General features: G+C 43.0%; 1 protein-coding gene across 1 annotated transcript in view; it reads right to left on the reverse strand.

Annotated features, from left to right (window-relative positions):
* The window catches only part of LOC144479845 (otoancorin-like), a 106130-nt gene that overhangs the window by 57476 nt on the left and 27773 nt on the right, over positions 1-20881 (reverse strand). The window contains exons 6-12 of the mRNA XM_078198837.1: positions 15271-15383; positions 11414-11544; positions 9758-9869; positions 9344-9559; positions 4002-4169; positions 1847-1993; positions 740-795 (exon numbers count right to left, since the gene is read on the reverse strand). Coding sequence (XP_078054963.1) covers positions 740-795; positions 1847-1993; positions 4002-4169; positions 9344-9559; positions 9758-9869; positions 11414-11544; positions 15271-15383 — 943 coding nt within the window. The remainder of the gene's footprint in view (positions 1-739; positions 796-1846; positions 1994-4001; positions 4170-9343; positions 9560-9757; positions 9870-11413; positions 11545-15270; positions 15384-20881) is intronic.

A 20881-nucleotide genomic window follows, 5' to 3' on the forward strand; every position in this document is an offset into this window, starting at 1 on the left:
ACCCCACATGTTTACCCTACTAAACCCCCTGACATTAAGGGACAATTCAGCATGGCCAATCAACTTAACCCGCACAGCTTTGGGCTGTGGGAGGAAACTGGAGCACCCGAAGGAAACTCAAACAGACACAGGGAGAATGTGCAGACTGCGCACAGTCACCCAATGCTGGAATCCAGGTCTCTGGCGCTGTGAGGCAGCAGTGCTAACCGCTGTGCCTCCCTAATTATTGTTACTCGCAATTCAGAAATAATTACTGTTAAACTACCCAAGACCTTTTCATGAGATCCACCAAATAATATACACCTTAGATCAAAAATATTGCCCCGTCCTGCTGCTGATTTGTTTGTAATTAACACTAAAAATTCCTTTTGCCCTATTTGAAAGAAAGGAGTTATTCGAGTTTCCACAGTAGTCTCAAAACAGTTTAACTAATGAATTGTATTGTTGGTGTCTTTAGTACCTTGTTGTGAACAAATGACTACCAACATACACTGTAAAGTAATTTACCGTACATCAAATGTTTCACCGTGTTGCTGACAGAACACTGCATTTAGGTATTTCAAGTTATTATTGTTCTTTCAGCATCGATGGTTTTTACCTTATTCGATGCGTATACACAATCAACTGTGAAATAAAAATAACATTACCAATTCCCTAAGCCCTAAAAATGAGCAATTTCTTTAACAAATCCTTCAAAATAATAAGCCTCGTACTCAAGTGACAAAAGTCTTTGGCTCACCTCATATTTTTAACATCGTTGAGTTGGTTTTTAATACGATTAATGATGGCGACAGACTAGAAAATTAAAGAAAGAAAATTTACTTCAGGAAGGGGGTGAATCACGGGAAAATAATTTCAGTTCAAAACAACGCTTGATGACATATTTTCTCTTTAAAATAACTGTACACAACAGAGCAGAGAGATAATTCCTTTGCCTACCAGCTGAGTCCATAACTACAGAACATAGAAAAACTACAGCACAAACAGGCCCTTCGGCCCACAAGTTGCGCCGGTCATGTCCCTACCTACCGAGGCTTATATATAGGCTTACCTATAACCCTCAATCCTATTAAGTCCCATGTACTCATCCAGAAGTCTCTTAAAAGACCCTATTGAGTTTGCCTCCACCACCACTGACGGCAGCCGATTCCACTCACCCACCACCCTCTGAGTGAAAACTATGCAACAATTTCTAATGGAAGGTTTGCAAACAGGAATAAAACAAAAACTACACAAACTCACTGATAAGGCCAAGAGCAATCGCCAGTTTTAAACAGGTAAATAGGATTTTATAAAAGTTTTTTTAAGTTTATTTATTAGTGTCAGCAGTAGGCTTACTGCAATTCAGTTACTGCGAAAACCCCTGAGTTGCCACAAATTCGGCACCTGTTCGGGTGCACTGAGGGATAATTTAGCATGAACAATGCACCTCACCAGCATGTCTTTCACACTGAGAGAGGAAACTGGTGCACCGGGAGGAAACCCACGCAGACACGGGGAGAACATGCAGACACCGCACAGACAGTGACCCAAGCTGGGAATCGAACCTGGGTCCCTGGCGCTGTGAGGCAGCAGTGCTAACCACTGGTCCGCCCGACTGGATGTCCCAACTAAAGAAGAATGGGCACTTTCCCAACTGATTACTCTGTCACCTAAAGTTTAATGATTAGGCCTTGTGTACTCGGTTAACCAGAGTGGAGATCGACAAGATATAAAAATGGGTTTTGAGCCTTTTAGCAGGCACGTGAAGTCAGGATTGACATGCTGGTTGATGCAAAGCTTGGGCTGTTGTCCCTTTCCTGTTCCACTCCCCAACATTCTGTGTGCTTACGGCTCATCATCTTACCTGGCCCTTGTTCCAAGGTTTGTCCTTGCTGACGAAGTCTAAATTGACAATGTCGCCAGCCTTTTTCAGCTTTTCGACAGGAACTTGTGACACCAGTAAATTTGGAAGATTTTCCAGGGCTGAATCAATATTCACTGCCTGTAAGATCTGTATGGGTAAAACAAATTCGATTAGTTCATGCTTCTGTGAGTGAGGGACATATTTATATTGATGAACTGTTCAACCACATGGTTATATACATAATCACCTACAATAAAGAGCTTCACAAGGACCCTGCAGTGGCCTGTCCAATCTGCCATCAATTGAAGCCCTTAAATGGGAAATTAACAACTACTTAAAGACATTGTCCCACTATCGCTAGTGTTTACCCGGCATTGTGTGGGGATGATATAGAACAGTACAGCACAGTACAGGCCCTTTGGCCCATGATGTTGTGCCGAGCTTTGTCCGAAACCAAGATCAAGCTATCCCACTCCCTATCATTCTGGTGTGCTCCATGTGCCTATCCAATAACCGCTTGAAAGTTCCTAAAGTGTCCGACTCCACTATCACAGCAGGCAGTCCATTCCACACCCCAACCACTCTCTGAGTAAAGAACCTACCTCAGACATCCCTCCTATATCACCCACCATGAACCTTATAGTTATGCCCCCTAGTAACAGCTACATCCACCCGAGGAAATAGTCTCTGAACGTCCACTCTATCTATCCCCCTCATCTTCTTATAAACCTCTATTAAGTCGCCTCTCAACCTCCTCCGCTCGAAAGGGAAAAGCCCTAGCCCCCTCAGCCTTTCCTCATAAGACCTACCCTCCAAACCAGGCAGCATCCTGGTAAATCTCCTTTGCACTCTTTCCAGTGCTTCCACATCCTTCTTATGGTGAGGTGACCAGGACTGCACACAATATTCCAAATGTGGTCTCACCAAGGTCCTGTACAGTTACAGCATAACCCCACGGCTCTTAAACTGAAACCCCCTGTTAATAAACGCTAACACACTATAGGCCTTCTTTACGGCTCTATCCACTTGATGGCAGTGGTGGGGGGGGGGTACCATGTGGGCAGTATGAAAAGCAAACCTTGTCAGCGTTGCTCGAAGAGTCCTGGGAGGGGATTCTTTGTTGCAAAGCACTCCATTCTGACCGAGGGACTCGGCATCAAGAAAGAGCCCCCGCTCAGAGCCAACCCCTGCCCTTGCTGCTGCCAACTCCCAATCTCCCCCACCCTCATGACGGGCCACGGGGAGGCGAAGGCCTAGTGGTATTATCTCTGGACTATTAATCCAGAAACTCAGCTCCCGTTCTGAGGACCCATGTTCGAATCCCACCACGGCAGATGGTGGAATTTGAATTCAATAATGAGAAAAACAATCTGGAATTAAGAGTCTACTGAAACCATTGTCGATTGTCGGAAAAACCCATCTGGTTCACTGATGTCCTTCAGGGAAGGAAATCTGCCATCCTTACTGTGGTGAACCATCGTTGGTTCCCACTGTGGGGTTGTTCTAATGTTGTTGTTGGGCTAGGGTGTTTACACTGTGGGATTAATACACCTGTGGTTGTTACTGTTGTGGCACATCCCAGTCGGGCCCCGCCTCCTGGGAGAGGTATAAGACCCCCTGCTCGGGCGGGACCTCGTCAGTCTGGAGTGGTGTACTTATGTTCTAGTAGTTCCATTGTTAGGCAATAAAAGCCTTCAGTTACCGAAGCCTTGTGTCTTGTGTTCGATTGACGTGCATCACTTACCCGGTCAGAACCCCCCCCCCCCCCCCCCGCACCCCCCACCAGGAGTGTTTTACTCCAGCGGGGTTTACAACAGCTCCCCACTTGCTGAAGGGGGGGGGCCATTGAGGCCTCCCCAGAGGGTTTGGGGGGAAGCCCACTGGGCATTTAAAGCTTGGCCGGCCCCATGGCACTGCCCAAGGGGCAAACTGGGGGGCATCTTGGCACTGCTCACCAGGCATTGGGCAGTGCCAAGGGGGGGAGGGGGGGCTAATGGGCCCTAAAGGCGGCGATTGGTGGGAGTGGGGAGATTTGTTTATTGGAACTCATATTCTGCATGTTAGCAGTTTGGAAGATCCGTCTTAACAAGTATGATTTCCTAAGTCATGGATCAAGCTGGAAATGTTGCTTCTCAACCAGAATACAAAGACTTGCCGTTTTCATGATAGACTTCTTCTGTACTGGCAACATAGACCTCACGGACTCTGCGACATCCGCTTCAGCAAGGGCATTTAGGAATTCCTGACCATTTAATTTTTCAAAGGTTTTTGCTCCAATGCCAGAGACCAGCACACCCAGATTCTTCAATTTGTCAGCTGTGACCTGCAAAATATAAACAGTAAATATCATTTCGAACATGCAGCTCAGACCCAGTACGTTTTAAAATATTGGAACAAAGGACATTTGGTTGAATTATTCAGCTGGTAGTCCAGGTTGAAAATATTTCCACCATTGTAAAGTTTTTTTTCGGGAACCTCCTCCTATCACATGCTGGCTTCTTCCTGTAGAATTATATTAAAGGCACGCATCATCTCATGAATAATTTGGTACAGTATCTTGTTCTGTTCAAATGTCGGAGAGCACCTTTTGAGCTCTGTCCCTGAGGATATCAAAGGCATCACATAGATGCCAGCTTCTTCATTTTCTGTGACTCAATACCAATCCTGCGAGCCCCATTTGGCTGTTTGAAAGATTGAGGCCACTGAGTCTATATGGGTAGAACTGAGAAATAAGAAGGGGGAAATCACTTTGATAGGGTTGTACTATAGGCCTCCAAATAGTCAGCGGGAAATTGAGGAGCAAATTTGTAAGGAGATTACAGATAGCTCCAAGAAAAATAGGGTGGTAATAGTCGGAGATTTTAACTTTCCCAACATTGACTGGGACAGCCATAGTATTAGAGGGTTGGATGGAGAGAAATTTGTCGAGTGTATTCAGGAGGAATTTTTCATTCAGTATGTGGATGGCCCGAGTAGAGAGGGGGCAAAACTTGACCTCCTCTTGGGAAATAAGGAAGGACAGGTGACAGAAGTGTTAATGAGGGATCACTTTGGGACCAGTGACCATAACTCTATTAGTTTTAAGATAGCTATGGAGAATGATAGGTCTGTCCTAAAAGTTAATATTCTAAATTGGGGCAAGGCCAATTTTGATGGTATCAGGCAGGAACTTTCAAAAGTTAATTGCGGGAGTCTGTGGGAAAGAACAGGGATGTCTGGTAAAGTGGCATGCTTTCAAAAGTGTGTTAACCAGTGTTCAGGGTAAACACATTCCTCTTAAAGTGAAGGGCAAGGCTGGCAGAAGTCGGGAACCCTGAATGATTCGGGATATTGAGGCCCTGGTCAAGAAGAAGAAAGAGGCACATGACGTGCATAGGCAGCTGGGATCAAGTGAATTTCTTGAAGAATATCGGGGGTGTAGGAGTAGAGTTAAGAGAGAAATCAGGAGGGCAAAAAGGGGACACGAGATTGTTTTGGCAGATAAGGCAAAGGAGAATCCAAAGAGCTTCTACAAATACATAAAGGGCAAAAGAGTAACAAGGGAGAGAGTAGGGCCTCTTAAGGATCAACAAGGTAATCTATGTGCGGATCCACAAGAGATGGGTGAGATCCTAAATGAATATTTCTCATCAGTATTTACTGTTGAGAAAAGCATGGATGTTAGGGAACTTGGGGAATTAAATATTGATGTCTTGAGGAGTGTACATATTACAGAGAAGGAGGTGCTGGAAGTCTTAAAGTGCATCAAGGTAGATAAATCTGCGGGACCTGATGAGGTGTATCCCAGGACATAGTGGGAGGCTAGGGAGGAAATTGCGGGTCCCCGAGCCGAGATATTTGAATCATCGGTAGTCACGGGTGAGGTGCCTGAAGATTGGAGAGTGGCAAATGTTGTGCCTTTGTTTAAAAAGGGCTGCAGGGAAAAGCCTGGGAACTCCAGGCCAGTCAGCCTCACATCTATGGTGGGTAAATTGTTGGAAGGTTTTTTGAGAGACAGGATCTACAGGCATTTAGAGATGCAAGGACTGATTAGGGACAGTCAGCATGGCTTTGTGAGTGGAAAATAATGTCTCACAAATTTGATTGAGTTTTTTGAAGGGGTAACCAAGAAGGTAGATGAGGGCAGTGCAGTTGATGTTGTCTCCATGGACTTTAGCAAGGCTTTTGACAAGGTACCGCATGGTAGGTTGTTGCATAAAGTTAGATCTCAGGGGATCCAGAGTGAGGTGTCTAAATGGATACAAAATTGGCTTCTTGACAGAAGCCAGAGGGTGGTTGTAGAGAGTTGCTTTTCAAACTGGAGGCCTGTGACCAGTGGTGTGCCTCAGGGATCGGTGCTGGGTCCACTGTTATTTGTCATTTATATTAATGATTTGGATGAGAATATAGGGGGCATGGTTAGTAAGTTTGCAGATGACACCAAGATTGGTGGCATGGTGGACAGTGAGGAAGGTCATCTCCAATTGCAGCAGGATCTTGATCAATTGGGCAAGTGGACTAACGAATGGCAGATGGAGTTTAATTTAGACAAATGCGAGGTAATGCATTTTGGTAGATTGAACCAGAGCAGGACTTACTCAGTTAATGTTAGGACGTTGGGGAGAGTTCCAGAACAAAGAGATCTAGGGGTACATGTTCATATCTCCTTGAAAGTGGAGTCACCGGTGGACAGAGTGGTGAAGAAAGCATTCGGCATGCTTGGTTTCATCATTCATTCAGAACATTGAATACAGGAGTTGGGACATCTTGTTGAAGTTGTACAAGACATTGGTAAGGCCACACTTGGAATACTGTGCGCAATTCTTGTCACCCTATTATAGAAAGGATACTATTAAACTAGAAAGAGTGCAGAAAAGATTTACTAGGATGCTACCAGGACTTGATGGATTGAGTTATAATGAGAGGCTGAATAGACTGGGACTTTTTTCTCTGGAGCGTAGGAGGCTGAGGAGTGACCTTATAGAGGTCTATAAAATAATGAGGGACACAGACAAGGTAGATAGTCAATATCTTTTCCCAAAGGTAGGGGAGTCTAAAACTAGAAGGCATAGGTTTAAGGTGAGAGGGGAGAGATACAAAAGTGTCCAGAGGGGCAATTTTTTCACACAGAGGGTGGTGAGTGTCTGGAATAAGCTGCCAGAGGTAGTAGTAGAGGCAGGTACAATTTTATCTTTTAAAAAGCATTTAGATAGTTACATGGGCACGATGGGTATAAAGGGATATAGGCCAAATGCGGGCAATTGGGATTAGTTTAGGGTTTTTTTTTAAAAAAAGGGCAGCATGGACAAGTTGGGCCAAAGGGCCTGTTTCCATGCTGTAAACCTCTATAACTCTATGACTTGAAAGAGAAGCCAAGCCACGTTGAAACAAACCGCCTGTGAGGTTTGTTTAGCTACATGCATGACGGTTGATTAATTTCCAGGGTTTTTGATAACGGTGAGAAGGAAGACTTGCAATTATATTGCGCCTTTTGTTGAAGTTCCCCATTTTGTTGATCTGGGCAAGACCCCTCAGTTTGTCACCCTCCGGCTAGAATACTCCAAGTCATTACTAACCCGGGTGAGAAGGGATAACTGTCCCCATTTTCTTTATTTAACACCACTCTCTGCAGGTAGAAACACAACTTAATCTCACATGGTTCTCTTTCCCTTGGGCACCTTTCCCAGACCCAATACTTAGATTAAAAGGGAATCAATTTAACCAGACATTCCAGAGTGAGTTTATTAACTACTAAAAAGTAAGGAGAAAACGTATGCATATTCATTCATACAGCTTGGAATTGAGCTCAATTATAAGGACATATAAATAAAAAGGTATATGGAAAAGCCATCGACTTGCGAGTGGTAAATTATGAAGTGTGTTGCCAGTACAATTTGATTCCAGTCGAGTTAACTTCAGCAGGTGAATAGCTGGTTCTTAGATCCCAGTGTTCTGTGGCCTGGCAGAGAAAATCCCAAGTTTCCTTTTTCAACCGCGATCTTTTTGTTGGCTGGGCTGACTTCCACAGTCAGAGAGAGGGTGATTCAGGATGTAGCAGCAAAAATTGTTATTTTGCACAGATGCTGCTGGCTGCTTCTGTTACTGTTTTACACACCTTGAGCTTGAACACTGTCCAGCAGCTTTTCCTTACAGAGCATACACAGACAGACAGCTCTACTTGCTGGTTTCGAATCCACTCTTTGTATATTCCAAATGGATAGTGAATTCACAAGTCTGTCTCAGCATTGCTCACAGGATCTTTTGAGATGAGATAGCCATTATGTCCCTTTGCCTTGACTGGATGTAGTAATCAGTCTCTGGATGCTTTTAGAAGTACCGAGTCTGGTAACAGAGAGGGGTTCTATTGTCCTTTAGAGAATTGCTCTGTAACTGTTCTGTTTGTAGCTGACTGTATATTCTCAGCCATTGTTGTGGTTTATGTCCAGTTTGAAAAATAAAGCTCATGTCTTATTAAAGTCCAATTTTTCAGTGTGTAATTCTGCGTTTTCTTCCCCCACCATCATGACAGTTTCATGACCTTATGAAATCCCAAAACACTTCGCACTTAATGAAGGGTTTTTTCGGTGTAGTTACTGCTGTGATGTAGGAGATGTGGAAGCCAACTTGCATATAGCAATGTGATGATGACCAGACAATGTGTTTTAATGATGTTGCTTGACAGATAAATATTGACCACGACGCCAGAAGTTTCCCTTCTTTGATAGCCACCTGAGGGTGGAAGGTTGGAACTTTGGTACCTCCGGCTTTACACAGGCCTTCAGTACAGCATTGCTCACAAGACCAACATTTATTGCCCATTCCTAATTTCCTTAAGTTGCTGTCAAGCCACCCTCTACTGAGTGGCTTGCTGACCACTTCAGAGTCAGCCACATTGCTATGGGGTCTGAAATCACATGCAGGCCAAATTGGGCAAGGTCAGCGGATTTCCTTATCTAATGGGCATTCATGAATCATGGGGTTTTACAATAATCCAACTGTTTCACGGGCACCAGTTAGCGACATTGGCCCCTTATTCCAAATTTTATGTAATAATTTAAATTTAAATTCCTTAGATGCTGTGGTGGGTTTTGACCTCTGACAGAATCATTGAACCCCACAGTGCAAAAGGAGGCCATTCGGCCCATCTGGTCTGCACCGACTCTCCAACAAAGCATCTTACCCAGGCCCGCCAACATATCCCCATAGACCTGAGCATTTCCCTCATTAATCGCCTTAACCTATACATCTTGGAACACTAAGGGACAATTTAGCATGGCCACCTAACCTGCACATCTTTGAAGTGTGGGAGCTTGAGTCTCAAACTCTTCAATCAAAATTTTTCATCCTGGCCCCGGATGACGAATCCAGTAACATAACCACAATGCTATCAAAATGCATCATATTTTCAGAATTTTCTCTTTGTTTACATAATCCTGGCACAGAAGTTTCGTCACACCCTCGATTAAGTAAATAATAACATACCCACAATGAACATGCATTTTAATGATTACTACTTACATTTTCAGCACCCTGATACTTTTTAACAATGGCTTTGATTTGACCTTTGGACCATCCTTTGACCTTCTTCAGTTCTCTGACAGCACCGACAACAGTCTCATCCGAGAGATTGGACAATTGATTGACTTTAAGCCCAACCGCAGCAGCTCCCAGTTTTTTCAGATTTTCAGCACTCGAAATGTTGACACCAAGAACTTCAACCAGTACCTCATAGATCTGCAGGGACATGTCCATGTTAAATAACTTGGGCAGAATACACATCATAAGTTATCTAGATAGGGATTTTAAATGGCATTGGCTTTCAAATAAGTCTCAACATATACATAAGGTGAACACAAGTCAGAGCAAACTATTGAAGTAAGGTGCCACTGGTCATCAGGGGCTTAAAGTATCTCTCTCACTTATTATACTCACCCTCTTTATATTCCTTGTGCAGTTCAGTAACTTGCCCTGCAAAGCATCCATTGCCGGCGCACCAAGTGATTTCAGTTCTTTAACAGGGTAGAAACATGCCAACTGACCAAGGCTGCAGATAAGGGAGGGAGAGAAACAAAATCAGAATTAGATTCTGAATTCGTTGGATTTTATGACAAAGGAAATGAACCTTGCTATCAGTAATTAATGAGCAAAATTAATTTCAAGATCAAACCAGCAACATAATATGAAATGGATAACTTTTCTGAGCAATTTTCTTTATGGTCCAAAGCATGTTCCTTTTCATATTAATTATGATGGTAAATTAGCATTGAAGACTGGCATCAATGTTAAAGTTGACAAATTTGAAACTTTGAATTGTTGGACCTGATGCATTGGACATATTCTCTAAATTTCAATACCACAGAGTGCAATGCTTGGAAAGAATCATAATCTGAAGGCATGAATCATTATTATTTTTTTATTTGTTCATGGGATATGGTGCCGCTGGCTTGGCCAACATTTATTACCCATCCCTAATTGTTCTTGAACTGAGTGGCTTGTTAGACCATTTCAGAGGGCAGTTAAGAGTCAACCACATTGCTTGGGTCTGGAGTCACATGTAGGCCAGATCAGGTAAGGACGGCAGATTTCCTTAAACAAAGGACATTAGCGGACCAGATGGGCTTTTCCAATAATCGACAATGGTTTCATGGTCATCAGTAGATTCTCAATTCCAGATCTTTTTTATTTGAATTCAAATTCCACCATCTGCCATGGCGGGATTCGAACCCGGGTCTCCAGAGCATTAATTGAGTTTCTGGATTAATAATCTAGTGATAATACCACTAGGCCAATTGATAGAAGTTAATTATGTCCCAGCACAACTTTACTGAATCTGTGGGGAAAACTGTTATAAAGGGCAAATCATAAGAAAATGATATAATTCTCATTGTCTGCATGGCAGCCTTTTAATATAAAAACTCAAATTTTAGGTTTGACAGTGGTGTGTCTGGCTTTGATATCTTGTCACTTTGCAGCAGCCTCTACTGAAATGTTCACATTGCTGCTTCACTGTCTCTTCATGGAAGAGTGGAAGCCATTTTGTTTCTGAGAAGGAGGAAGATCTAAAAGAACCTGGCCATCATGATGAAATGGTATACAGGTGGGGTGCTGATGTACTTTAGAGAGAATCAGCTTATCAATGTGTACTTGCAAATAAAAGTGGAGGAAACATTATGTCAAATATTTTTACCCGAAATCAATGCCCCTACGAATGACACAGTGGCATAGTGGTTAGCACTGCTGCCTCACAGCACCAGGGATCTGGGTTCAATTCCCAGCTTGGGTCACTGTCTGTGTGAAGTTTGCACATTCTCTCCGTGTCTGCATGGGTTTCCTTCAGGTGCTCCGGTTTCCCCCCACAGTCCAAAGATGTGAGGGCTAGGTGAATTGGCCATGGTAAATTGCCCTTAGTGTCAGGGGGATTAGTGGGTTAACTACATGGGGTTGCGGGGATAGAGCCTGGGTGGAATTGTTGTTGGTGCAGGCTCGATGCTTTGAATGGCCTCTTTCTGCACTGTAGGGATTCCATGATCTGCTGCGTTGTTAAGTTATTGTTAAAACCATAAACTGAAAAAAAATCAGTTTCCTTACTTGGCAATTACTGTTTCATTGCTGACATTGACACATTGATCAAGTCCTTTGAAGAATATACGAGCTTGCACAGGTGTGAGGTCAAACAACTTGTCCAAAAGATCAGAGGAAGTGTTGAAAAACTGACAAATCTGTAAATAGTCACATTTGACAAATATTAGGCAAAATATCGATATTCTAAATGGTTTAAACAGTATGCAACATTTCATTTTGCAGCTGTGTTTTCATATAATAATCAATTTTCATAATACAACAAAGTGGCCAAACATTCGGTTACTAATTTCCGAAATAGAAATCCCAAATTCGCAATGGAATAACTACTAATAAGTGACTAATGGAACCCAGTTAACTATCTCTCTCAATGCCCCATTCATCGGACTCCAAGAACAAAAATAAGAGGCCACTCTTACAATGCAAAATAAACCAAGTATTAACTTCATTATCATATACAGTCAGATAATTTATGTCATATAGACAATGCATGAAATAAAACCTGGAAAAGAATGTATTTCCCAATCATTAGGACGTGATTTACGATAATTTAATGGTATACATATGACAAGCATTAATTGTTAATATATCACATGTTAATCTGAAAAACAGTAAGTTAGACAATTATAATTGTGCCTCAATGCATTCTTCGTATTAACGATGTCAGGTTTTGTGTCATTATACATACAATGAAAGCCAACATGAAATGGAAAGCGATGTTATTGGACTACAGAGATCCTGGGCGGAATTTTCCCATCTCGTCCGCCATGGGAATCGTAGTGGGCGGGACATGGATCATGCAAAGGTCTGTTGACCTCGGGCGGGATCTTCCGATCTTGGGGCGAGCGCGGCTGGAAAATCCCTCCCCCTGGCTCAAAAGAGACCTACTTGGAGGAACCTCCTGATTGAAGGGACACAATGCCTTGAGGACAACTGACAGCAAGAGGAGGCCTGGAAAAGCACCCTGAGACAGGAATTCCAGTGATCTTGAGTCCTCCTGGAAACACCTGCCAAGTGTACAGTTGCAGACTGTGGCTTTAGGATCAGGATTATCACCCACAGAACCCATGACCAGTAAAAACATAAGAACTAGGAGCAGGAGTAGGCCATCTGGCCCCTCAGGCCTGCTCCGCCATTCAATAAGATCATGGTTGATCTTTTTGTGAACTCAGTTCCACTTACCCGCCCACTCACCATAACCCTTAATTCCTTAACTATTCAAAAATGTATCTATCCTTGCCTTAAAAAAACATTAAATGAGGTAGCCTCAACTGCTTCACTGGGCAGGGAATTCCACAGATTCACAACCCTTTGTGTGAAGAAGTTTCTCCTCAACTCAGTCCTAAATCTGCTCCCCCTTATTTTGAGGCCATGCCCCCTAGTTCTAGTTTCACCCGCCAGTGGAAACAACCTCCCTGCTTTTATCGCATCTATTCCCTTCATAATTTTATATGTTTCTCTAAGGTCTCCCCTCATTCTTCTGAATTCCAATGAGTATAGTCCCAGTCTACTCAATCTCTCCTCATAAGCCAACCCTCTCAACTCCAGAATCCTAGTGAATCTCCTCTGCACCCCCTCCAGTGCCAGTATATCACTTCCCAAGTAAGGAGACCAAAAAGGAACACTGAGTAACACAGAGTTTCTTAGGTAGACAATCATACTCCTGAGCAAGTGATTGGCAATAAGGAGGAGGATTATGCACATGCAATTCAGTGCCCCTTCTAATGTATTATGTCCTTATTTTTATGCTTTATTCCCAATTACTATGTGTACCATTAATCATGGAAACACCGATATATCACATTAATATTACATCAATCTTCCAGTACTGCAACGGCATTGGAGGAGGATTGTAATCCAACATACCTTAAGTATGTTGCAGTAAGCAAGCTTTACCAGCTTTCCCCAGGTAATTTCCTTTAAAAATACTGTTACGGGAATTCATAATGGAGAAAGCGGAGAGGAATTCCAGCAGATGGAAGATTTTTTTTAATACATCACTCCTTATCGTCTGTAACATGGCACATGTCATGTCAAGATTGAACATAATCTTCACTGCTCAGCACAACTGCTAATTATTGGCGTTCACCATTTAAATATTAGTTAGTATTTCAGGCAAACTCCCACTGTGTGACCTTTTCCCAGCTCAGGTAACTTACTCTGCAGTAAGCAGTACTGTGGTCTCCTTGCTGCACCCCTTCCAAGGCAGTGCTGTAAACTGAGAGGAATTCCATCCACGCTAACCCCCCCCAACTATTGATAGAGCAGCTCTTGGGCAAATATTAATTCCCCTACTACCATGAACCTCATAGGGAATTTGTTGATGCTCCGCAGAGCATCAAAACAGACAGTGCCAAATTGTCCCTCTATCACCTATCATCTAAAAACTCCTCCATCCTCTCCTTGTCCTTCTGCTCTTCAAGCCTTCCACTTTTCCCTGACCTGCTCTCTCACTGAGCTCCTCACTTCCTCCACCTTCTCCCTATCTTTTCCCTCCTCTCTTCTCTTGAAGTCCCATTTCCTAATCTCCCTACTGTCTTTCTTCTTGGCTTTTCTCACTCCTTTTCCCTAATATGGGAAATGGTCTTTGGATATATATAACCTGATTCCATGCGATGTGAGGAAACATTTTTTCACACAATGAGTGGTTTGGGTCTGGAATGCACTGCCTGGAAGTGTGGTCGAGGAAGGTTCAATCGAGGTATTCAAGAGGGCATTAGAATTCGTACAATGCAGAAGGAGGCTATTCAGTCCATCAAGTCTGCAACAACTCACTGACAGGGCATCCCACCCAGGCCCGATTCCTGTAACCCCATGTACTTACCCCACTAATCCCCTAACCTACACGTTTTGGGACACTAGTGGGCAATTTAGCATGGCCAATCCATTTAACCTGCGCACCTTTGGACTTTGGGAGGAAAGTGGAGCTCCCGGAGGAAACCCACACAGACACAGGCTGGAATTGTATCCAGGTCCCTGGCACTGTGAGGCAGCAGTGCTAACCACTATGCCAATGTACCACTTGATTACTTGAATAGGAACAATGCGCAGGGGCATGGGGAAAAGGCAGGCGAATGGCACTAAGCCATGATGTTCGTATGACGAGCCGCTGCAGACCCGATGGACCAAATGGCCTCCTTCTGTACCGTAACAATTCCATGATTCTGATTCTATGATTTGTATTTGTAGTGAGCCAAAGCTTTTTCATATAAATCAATCCAAATCTTGAACATATACATGGTTCACAAATCATAACAATTTTAGATCAATCTCCTGGAGTTTTGAGAAACCTGAAAAGCAGAAATCCTAAAACTGATGAGCTGCTGTTGTTATTAAAATATGCGTTAAGGGTGTGCGTGTGTGTGTGTGTGTGTGTGTGTGCGGGGTTTGGGAGGGGTTTAGGGAGTGTGGCGGAGTAGTCACTAAGCACCAAGTAATCCAAAGCAATGTGATCATTCTTACAAATGATGGAGGCAAAATCGCAACTCTGAATATACAGGAACATTTTTGAATCATAGAATCACTACAGACCAGAAGGAGGCCATTCTGCCCATCGAGCCTGCACCGACAACAATCCCACCCAGACCCTATCCCCGTAACCCCTCGCATTTACCCGGCTAATCCCCCGGCATGAAGGGACTGTTCAGCACAGCCAATCCACCTAACACGCACATCATTGGAGTGTGGGAGGAAACTGGAGCACCCGGAGAAATGCACGCTGACACTGGGAGAACGTGCAGACTCCGCACAGTCACCCAAGGCTGGAATTGAACCCTGGTCCCTGGTGCCGTGAGGCACTGTGCCACCGTGCCGCCCCTGGAACTTGAATCTAATTATTAAAAGTAATCAGATCTGTGAATTCTTACCGTACTATTTTTACCTCCTGCAATACTCTGGAGAGTGGAGGCAGGTGCATGGACGATGAAACGGCCAAGTATGTTCAGAACATCCAGGGTGATCCAACTGTTTTTGCCTTTCCCTTTGCCGGAGGAGAACATGTAGACACTGTTAATGATTCTGATTGCTGCAATCAGCTTAGATAGAATAGAATCTGACTTATCAATACATCATTAACACTTTTTATTTCAGGCAAATAGCAGAAGGAACGTAAAGAGCTCTAGACTAAGATATTAACTGATGTTATGGGAAGGAATTCTTAAAATAGAATATCATCTTAATAGTACCCCTTCCACAAATATTCACTCCCTCCACCACCAACAAACAATGCGTCTACAACCTGTACTGCAGGAACTCACCAAGGTTCCTTGTGCAGCACTTTCCAAACCCACGACCAGCTAGAAAGACAAAGACACCAGATGCATGGCAACACCACTACCTGGAACTTTCTTTCCACATCATTCACCATCCTGACTTGGAAGTATATCACCATTCCTTCAGAGACGCTGGGTCAAAAACCTGGAACTCCATCCCTAACCACAATGTGGGTGTACCTATACCAGAGTCACTGCAGCAGTAGAAGGCAGTTCATCACCACCTTCTCATGGGCAATCAGGGATGGAATTAAATGCTGGCCCAGCCAGCAATGCACTCACCCCATAAATATTTTTTTTAAATCAAGAAAGGGCTTTGAATAGTTTCATTGGCCAACAGGCCTCATTTTGATTTGGATTTCATTGCGTTCCAAACAAAACACACAAAATTATTTGGTGTGAAACTTGATACTGTAACCTACGAGGAGGAGTTACTGTGTAAAGCCTTTTCCAGCTGTAATTGGTCATTTCAAACTGTTGTATCAAATGTTAAGAATATATGAGAAATCTAGAATATCTACAAAATAAACAAGGAAACTGAGATCATAAATTAGTATGCAGGAATCACTTTGAAGAAGTTATTACACTTCTGGGAAAGTAGCATTCCTTTATCCTCATCTTTGTTTGAGATGATAATATAACCTCTGGACTTTATCCATTTCTAAAACCTTCAGCCACCATCTTCAATGCAAAAATAATGCACTACTTGCTGGCCAAAAGTCTGAGCCTCATCCCTTCTCCAACTATAATCTCTCAGAGAGGGAGAAGGTCTCTGAGTCGAAAACAAAGAGCTAGACAGAAAAGAAGAGGAAAAAGAACCAGAAAAGATAAACAATTGCAATGAGACTAATTATAATAGGTAGTTCTTTGATCGGGAAAGGGTAGAGGAAGAGAGGAGAACAATGAGGAGGATGGACGAGGAAAAGTGGAAGACTGGAAGAGAATAAGGGCACAGGAGGAAGGGATGAAGGATTCTTAGGTGATAAGTAATGGGGGAACAATTTGCCACTGTCCATCTTGATGCTCTGTGGACCAGCAACACTTATTTATAAATATTGACTTGTAAGGACTTGTAAAGTAACATAACGATGGGGACACATTATAACATTGTGAAACACTGAATAAGTGACATGAGTTGACCCTGGTCCATTTATCCCCTGCCTGTAACCTCACTTCATCTGAGAGCGAGACTTAGCTTTAATTCTGCAAATCCATGGGCACTTGATGACTATGCCACTTATTTAATATAATGTTGCTTTTCTGCACATGACATGACCTGACTAGGAAGAGGTTTCCCTCCAATTTTCTTCTCCACCTGAGGGATAAGACAACAGTCTTCTGGGGTAACAGAAAAATAAGAAAAGACTTGCACATGTGCAGCACATACTCAAAATTTTCACAACTGATCAGTTGCTTTTAAAGCTTATTCTCTATTTAATAGGCAACTTTAGCAGTCAACCTGTGCACGTCAAATCCCCAAGAACAATAAGCAAGACGAATGAATAACTGTTTATTATTTTGGGCAATTTTTGGTTGAAGAAGAAATACCGACCATCGCTTTGGGAGAACTTCCTAACCTTTTGTGAAATACTTTCTCTAAGTATTTGAGAGGCGGTAGATTTGAAACTGGGAGGAGGAGGAACTACTTCTCACAGAGGGTGCTGAATGAGTGGAACTCGCTGCCCCATAGCGCGGTGGAGTCTGAATCATTAAATGGTTTTAAGAAGGAGACAGATATATTTCTAATTAAAGGAAGGGGATAAGGGGATATGGGAAACAAGTGGGGAGGTGGATTTGAGACCAGGGTGAGATCAGCCATGATCTGACTGAATGGCGGAGCAGGCTTGAAGGGCTGAATTTGCCGACTTCTGCTCCTTTTTACGATGCTCCTCTGTTCTTAAGTATTTTCAGGGGATTTTCTTTTGTGTTCTCATTTGGGCTGGCAGATAATTCTTGATCTAACAATTCCTTTAAAAGTTAGTATCTCCCTCAGTGTTGTACTGAGGTGTCAGAGTGCTCAAGTCTATGAAGTGCGACCAATGAAACCAAGCTGACAGGTTGAAGGATTCGATAGACTGCATGCACGACATGTCGAGGTAATTGGGTAGGTGAAATTTCAAATCCTCCAGTCCCTTGAAAAAGTGAGCAAGTAATTCATGAAGGACTAGCTATGGAAAGAACGAAATAAAATATGTACTGATAACATCTGCAATTCTACGAGAATTATTATTCATATGATTACATTTGTGCAAATATAATTACTGCTTTTATTCCAATTATGATGATATGCAGGAGATCCGAATTTTATCAGACAATGATATAAATTAGATTATCTTAGCTCCAATTGCTCACTGTGGCCTGGAATATTTCAGTGATCTTTAATTGCTAAAACTAAATTGGCCTGTCCGTGTAAGGCCAATATTTAAGTGGAGAAGTGGTTTGAATTAACATATCTTGCAGTCAACTGGAAGCTAATTGCTTTCAACTATTTCATTGGGTACACTTTTAAGGATATCCAAAACCATCAACTTGAATAAAGATGGCAGAAAATAATTCCCCCCCTCCCCTCAGTTCTTTTTCACTTGCTCAGCTAAAGGACGATATTTTAGATATCCAGAATATGATGCCTGGAAGCGATACTGAAAAATAACATATGCTGTGTACAAGACGATTGTTTACGGATATTTTCTCCATCTTTGATCCAGTCCATAACAACAACAGCTTATATTTATAACACAGCTCTAAAGTAGCAAAATATCCTAAGGCATTTCACTGGAGTATTATAAAACAAAGTAGCTCGGTCATACACAATTTGAGTATTGCTGAAAGAAGAGACATGCTGTTGAAGTTTTTCATCTTGTACTCATCAGGACATATGCAAGAATGCCAAATTTCAAAGGGAGCAACAATTTATAGTGCATGGGAAAATGGCATTGATTGGTTGGCAAGTACACGTTGATTGGTTGAGAATTATCATGGCGAGTGCACCAGGAAACTGTTGTCCCCCAAACTTTTGTTCAATTTGAAAAAGGTGCAGCATTTGAACATATTATTTTTGCCTACAGAGCACAGGCCATTGCATATATACTTGATTTGATTTATTATTGTTACATGTATTAGTATACAGTGACAAGTATTGTTTCTTGCGCACTATACAGACAAAGCATAATAAACAGAGAAGGAAAGGAGGGGTTGCAGAATTCAGTATAACAGTCATAGTTAGGGTATAGAGAAAGATCAACTTAATATAAGGTAGGTCCTTTCAAAAGTCTAATGGCAGCAGAGAAGAAGCTGTTCTTGAGTCAGTTGCTATGGGACCTCAGACTTTTAGAACATAGAACATAGAACATTACAGCGCAGAACAGGCCCTTCGGCCCACGATGTTGCACCGACCAGTTAAAAAAAAAACTGTGACCCTCCAACCTAAACCAATTTCTTTTCGTCCATGAACCTATCTACGGATCTCTTAAACGCCCCCAAACTAGGCGCATTTACTACTGATGCTGGCAGGGCATTCCAATCCCTCACCACCCTCTGGGTAAAGAACCTACCCCTGACATCGGTTCTATAACTACCCCCCCTCAATTTAAAGCCATGCCCCCTCGTGCTGGATTTCTCCATCAGAGGAAAAAGGCTATCACTATCCACCCTATCTAAACCTCTAATCATCTTATATGTTTCAATAAGATCCCCTCTTAGCCGCCGCCTTTCCAGCGAAAACAATCCCAAATCCCTCAGCCTCTCCTCATAGGATCTCCCCTCCATACCAGGCAACATCCTGGTAAACCTCCTCTGCACCCTCTCCAAAGCCTCCACATCCTTCCTGTAATGTGGGGACCAGAACTGCACACAGTACTCCAAGTGCGGCCGCACCAGAGTTGTGTACAGTTGCAACATAACGCTACGACTCCTAAATTCAATCCCCCTACCAATAAACGCCAAGACACCATATGCCTTCTTAACAACCTTATCTACTTGATTCCCAACTTTCAGGGATCTATGCACACATACACCTAGATCCCTCTGCTCCTCCACACTATTCAAAGTCCTCCCGTTAGCCCTATACTCAACACATCTGTTATTCCTACCAAAGTGAATTACCTCACACTTCTCCGCATTAAACTCCATCCGCCACCTCTCGGCCCAACTTTGCAACCTGTCTAAGTCTTCCTGCAAACTACGACACCCTTCCTCACTGTCTACCACACCACCGACTTTGGTGTCATCAGCAAATTTGCTAATCCACCCAACTATACCCTCATCCAGATCATTAATAAATATTACAAACAGCAGTGGCCCCAAAACAGATCCCTGAGGTACACCACTTGTAACCGCACTCCATGATGAATATTTACTATCAACCACCACCCTCTGTTTCCTATCCGCTAGCCAATTCCTGATCCAATTTCCTAGATCACCCCCAATCCCATACATCTGCATTTTCTGCAGAAGCCTACCATGGTGAACCTTATCAAACGCCTTACTAAAATCCATATATACCACGTCCACTGCCTTGCCCCCATCCACCTCCTTGGTCACTTTCTCAAAAAACTCAATAAGGTTAGTAAGGCACGACCTACCTGCCACAAAACCATGCTGACTATCACCTATCAATTCATTACTCTCCAAATAACTATAAATCCTATCCCTTATAATTTTTTCCAACATCTTGCCGACAACAGAAGTGAGACTCACCGGTCTATAATTCCCGGGGAAGTCTCTGTTCCCCTTCTTAAACAATGGGACAACATTCGCTAACCTCCAATCTTCTGGTACTATACCAGAGGCCAACGACGACCTGAAGATCAGAGCCAGAGGCTCTGCAATCACTTCTCTTGCCTCCCAGAGAATCCTTGGATAAATCCCATCCGGACCAGGGGATTTATCTATTTTCAGACCCTCCAGAATATCCTGCACATCCTCCTTATCAACTGTAATACTGTCTATTCTACTCCCCTGCAACCCAGTGTCCTCCTCAGCTATATTCATGTCCCCTTGCGTGAACACCGAAGAGAAATATTGGTTCAATGCTTCACCAATCTCCTCCGGTTCCACACATAACTTCCCTCTGCCATCTATAACTGGCCCTAAACTTGCCCTAACCAACCTTCTGTTCTTGACATACCTATAGAACGCCTTAGGATTCTCTTTAACCCTATCCGCCAAAGTCTTCTCATGTCCCCTTTTAGCCCTTCTAAGCTCGCTC

The sequence above is a fragment of the Mustelus asterias genome, chromosome 27 (genome assembly GCF_964213995.1).
Source record: "Mustelus asterias chromosome 27, sMusAst1.hap1.1, whole genome shotgun sequence".
Lineage (NCBI taxonomy): Eukaryota > Metazoa > Chordata > Chondrichthyes > Carcharhiniformes > Triakidae > Mustelus > Mustelus asterias.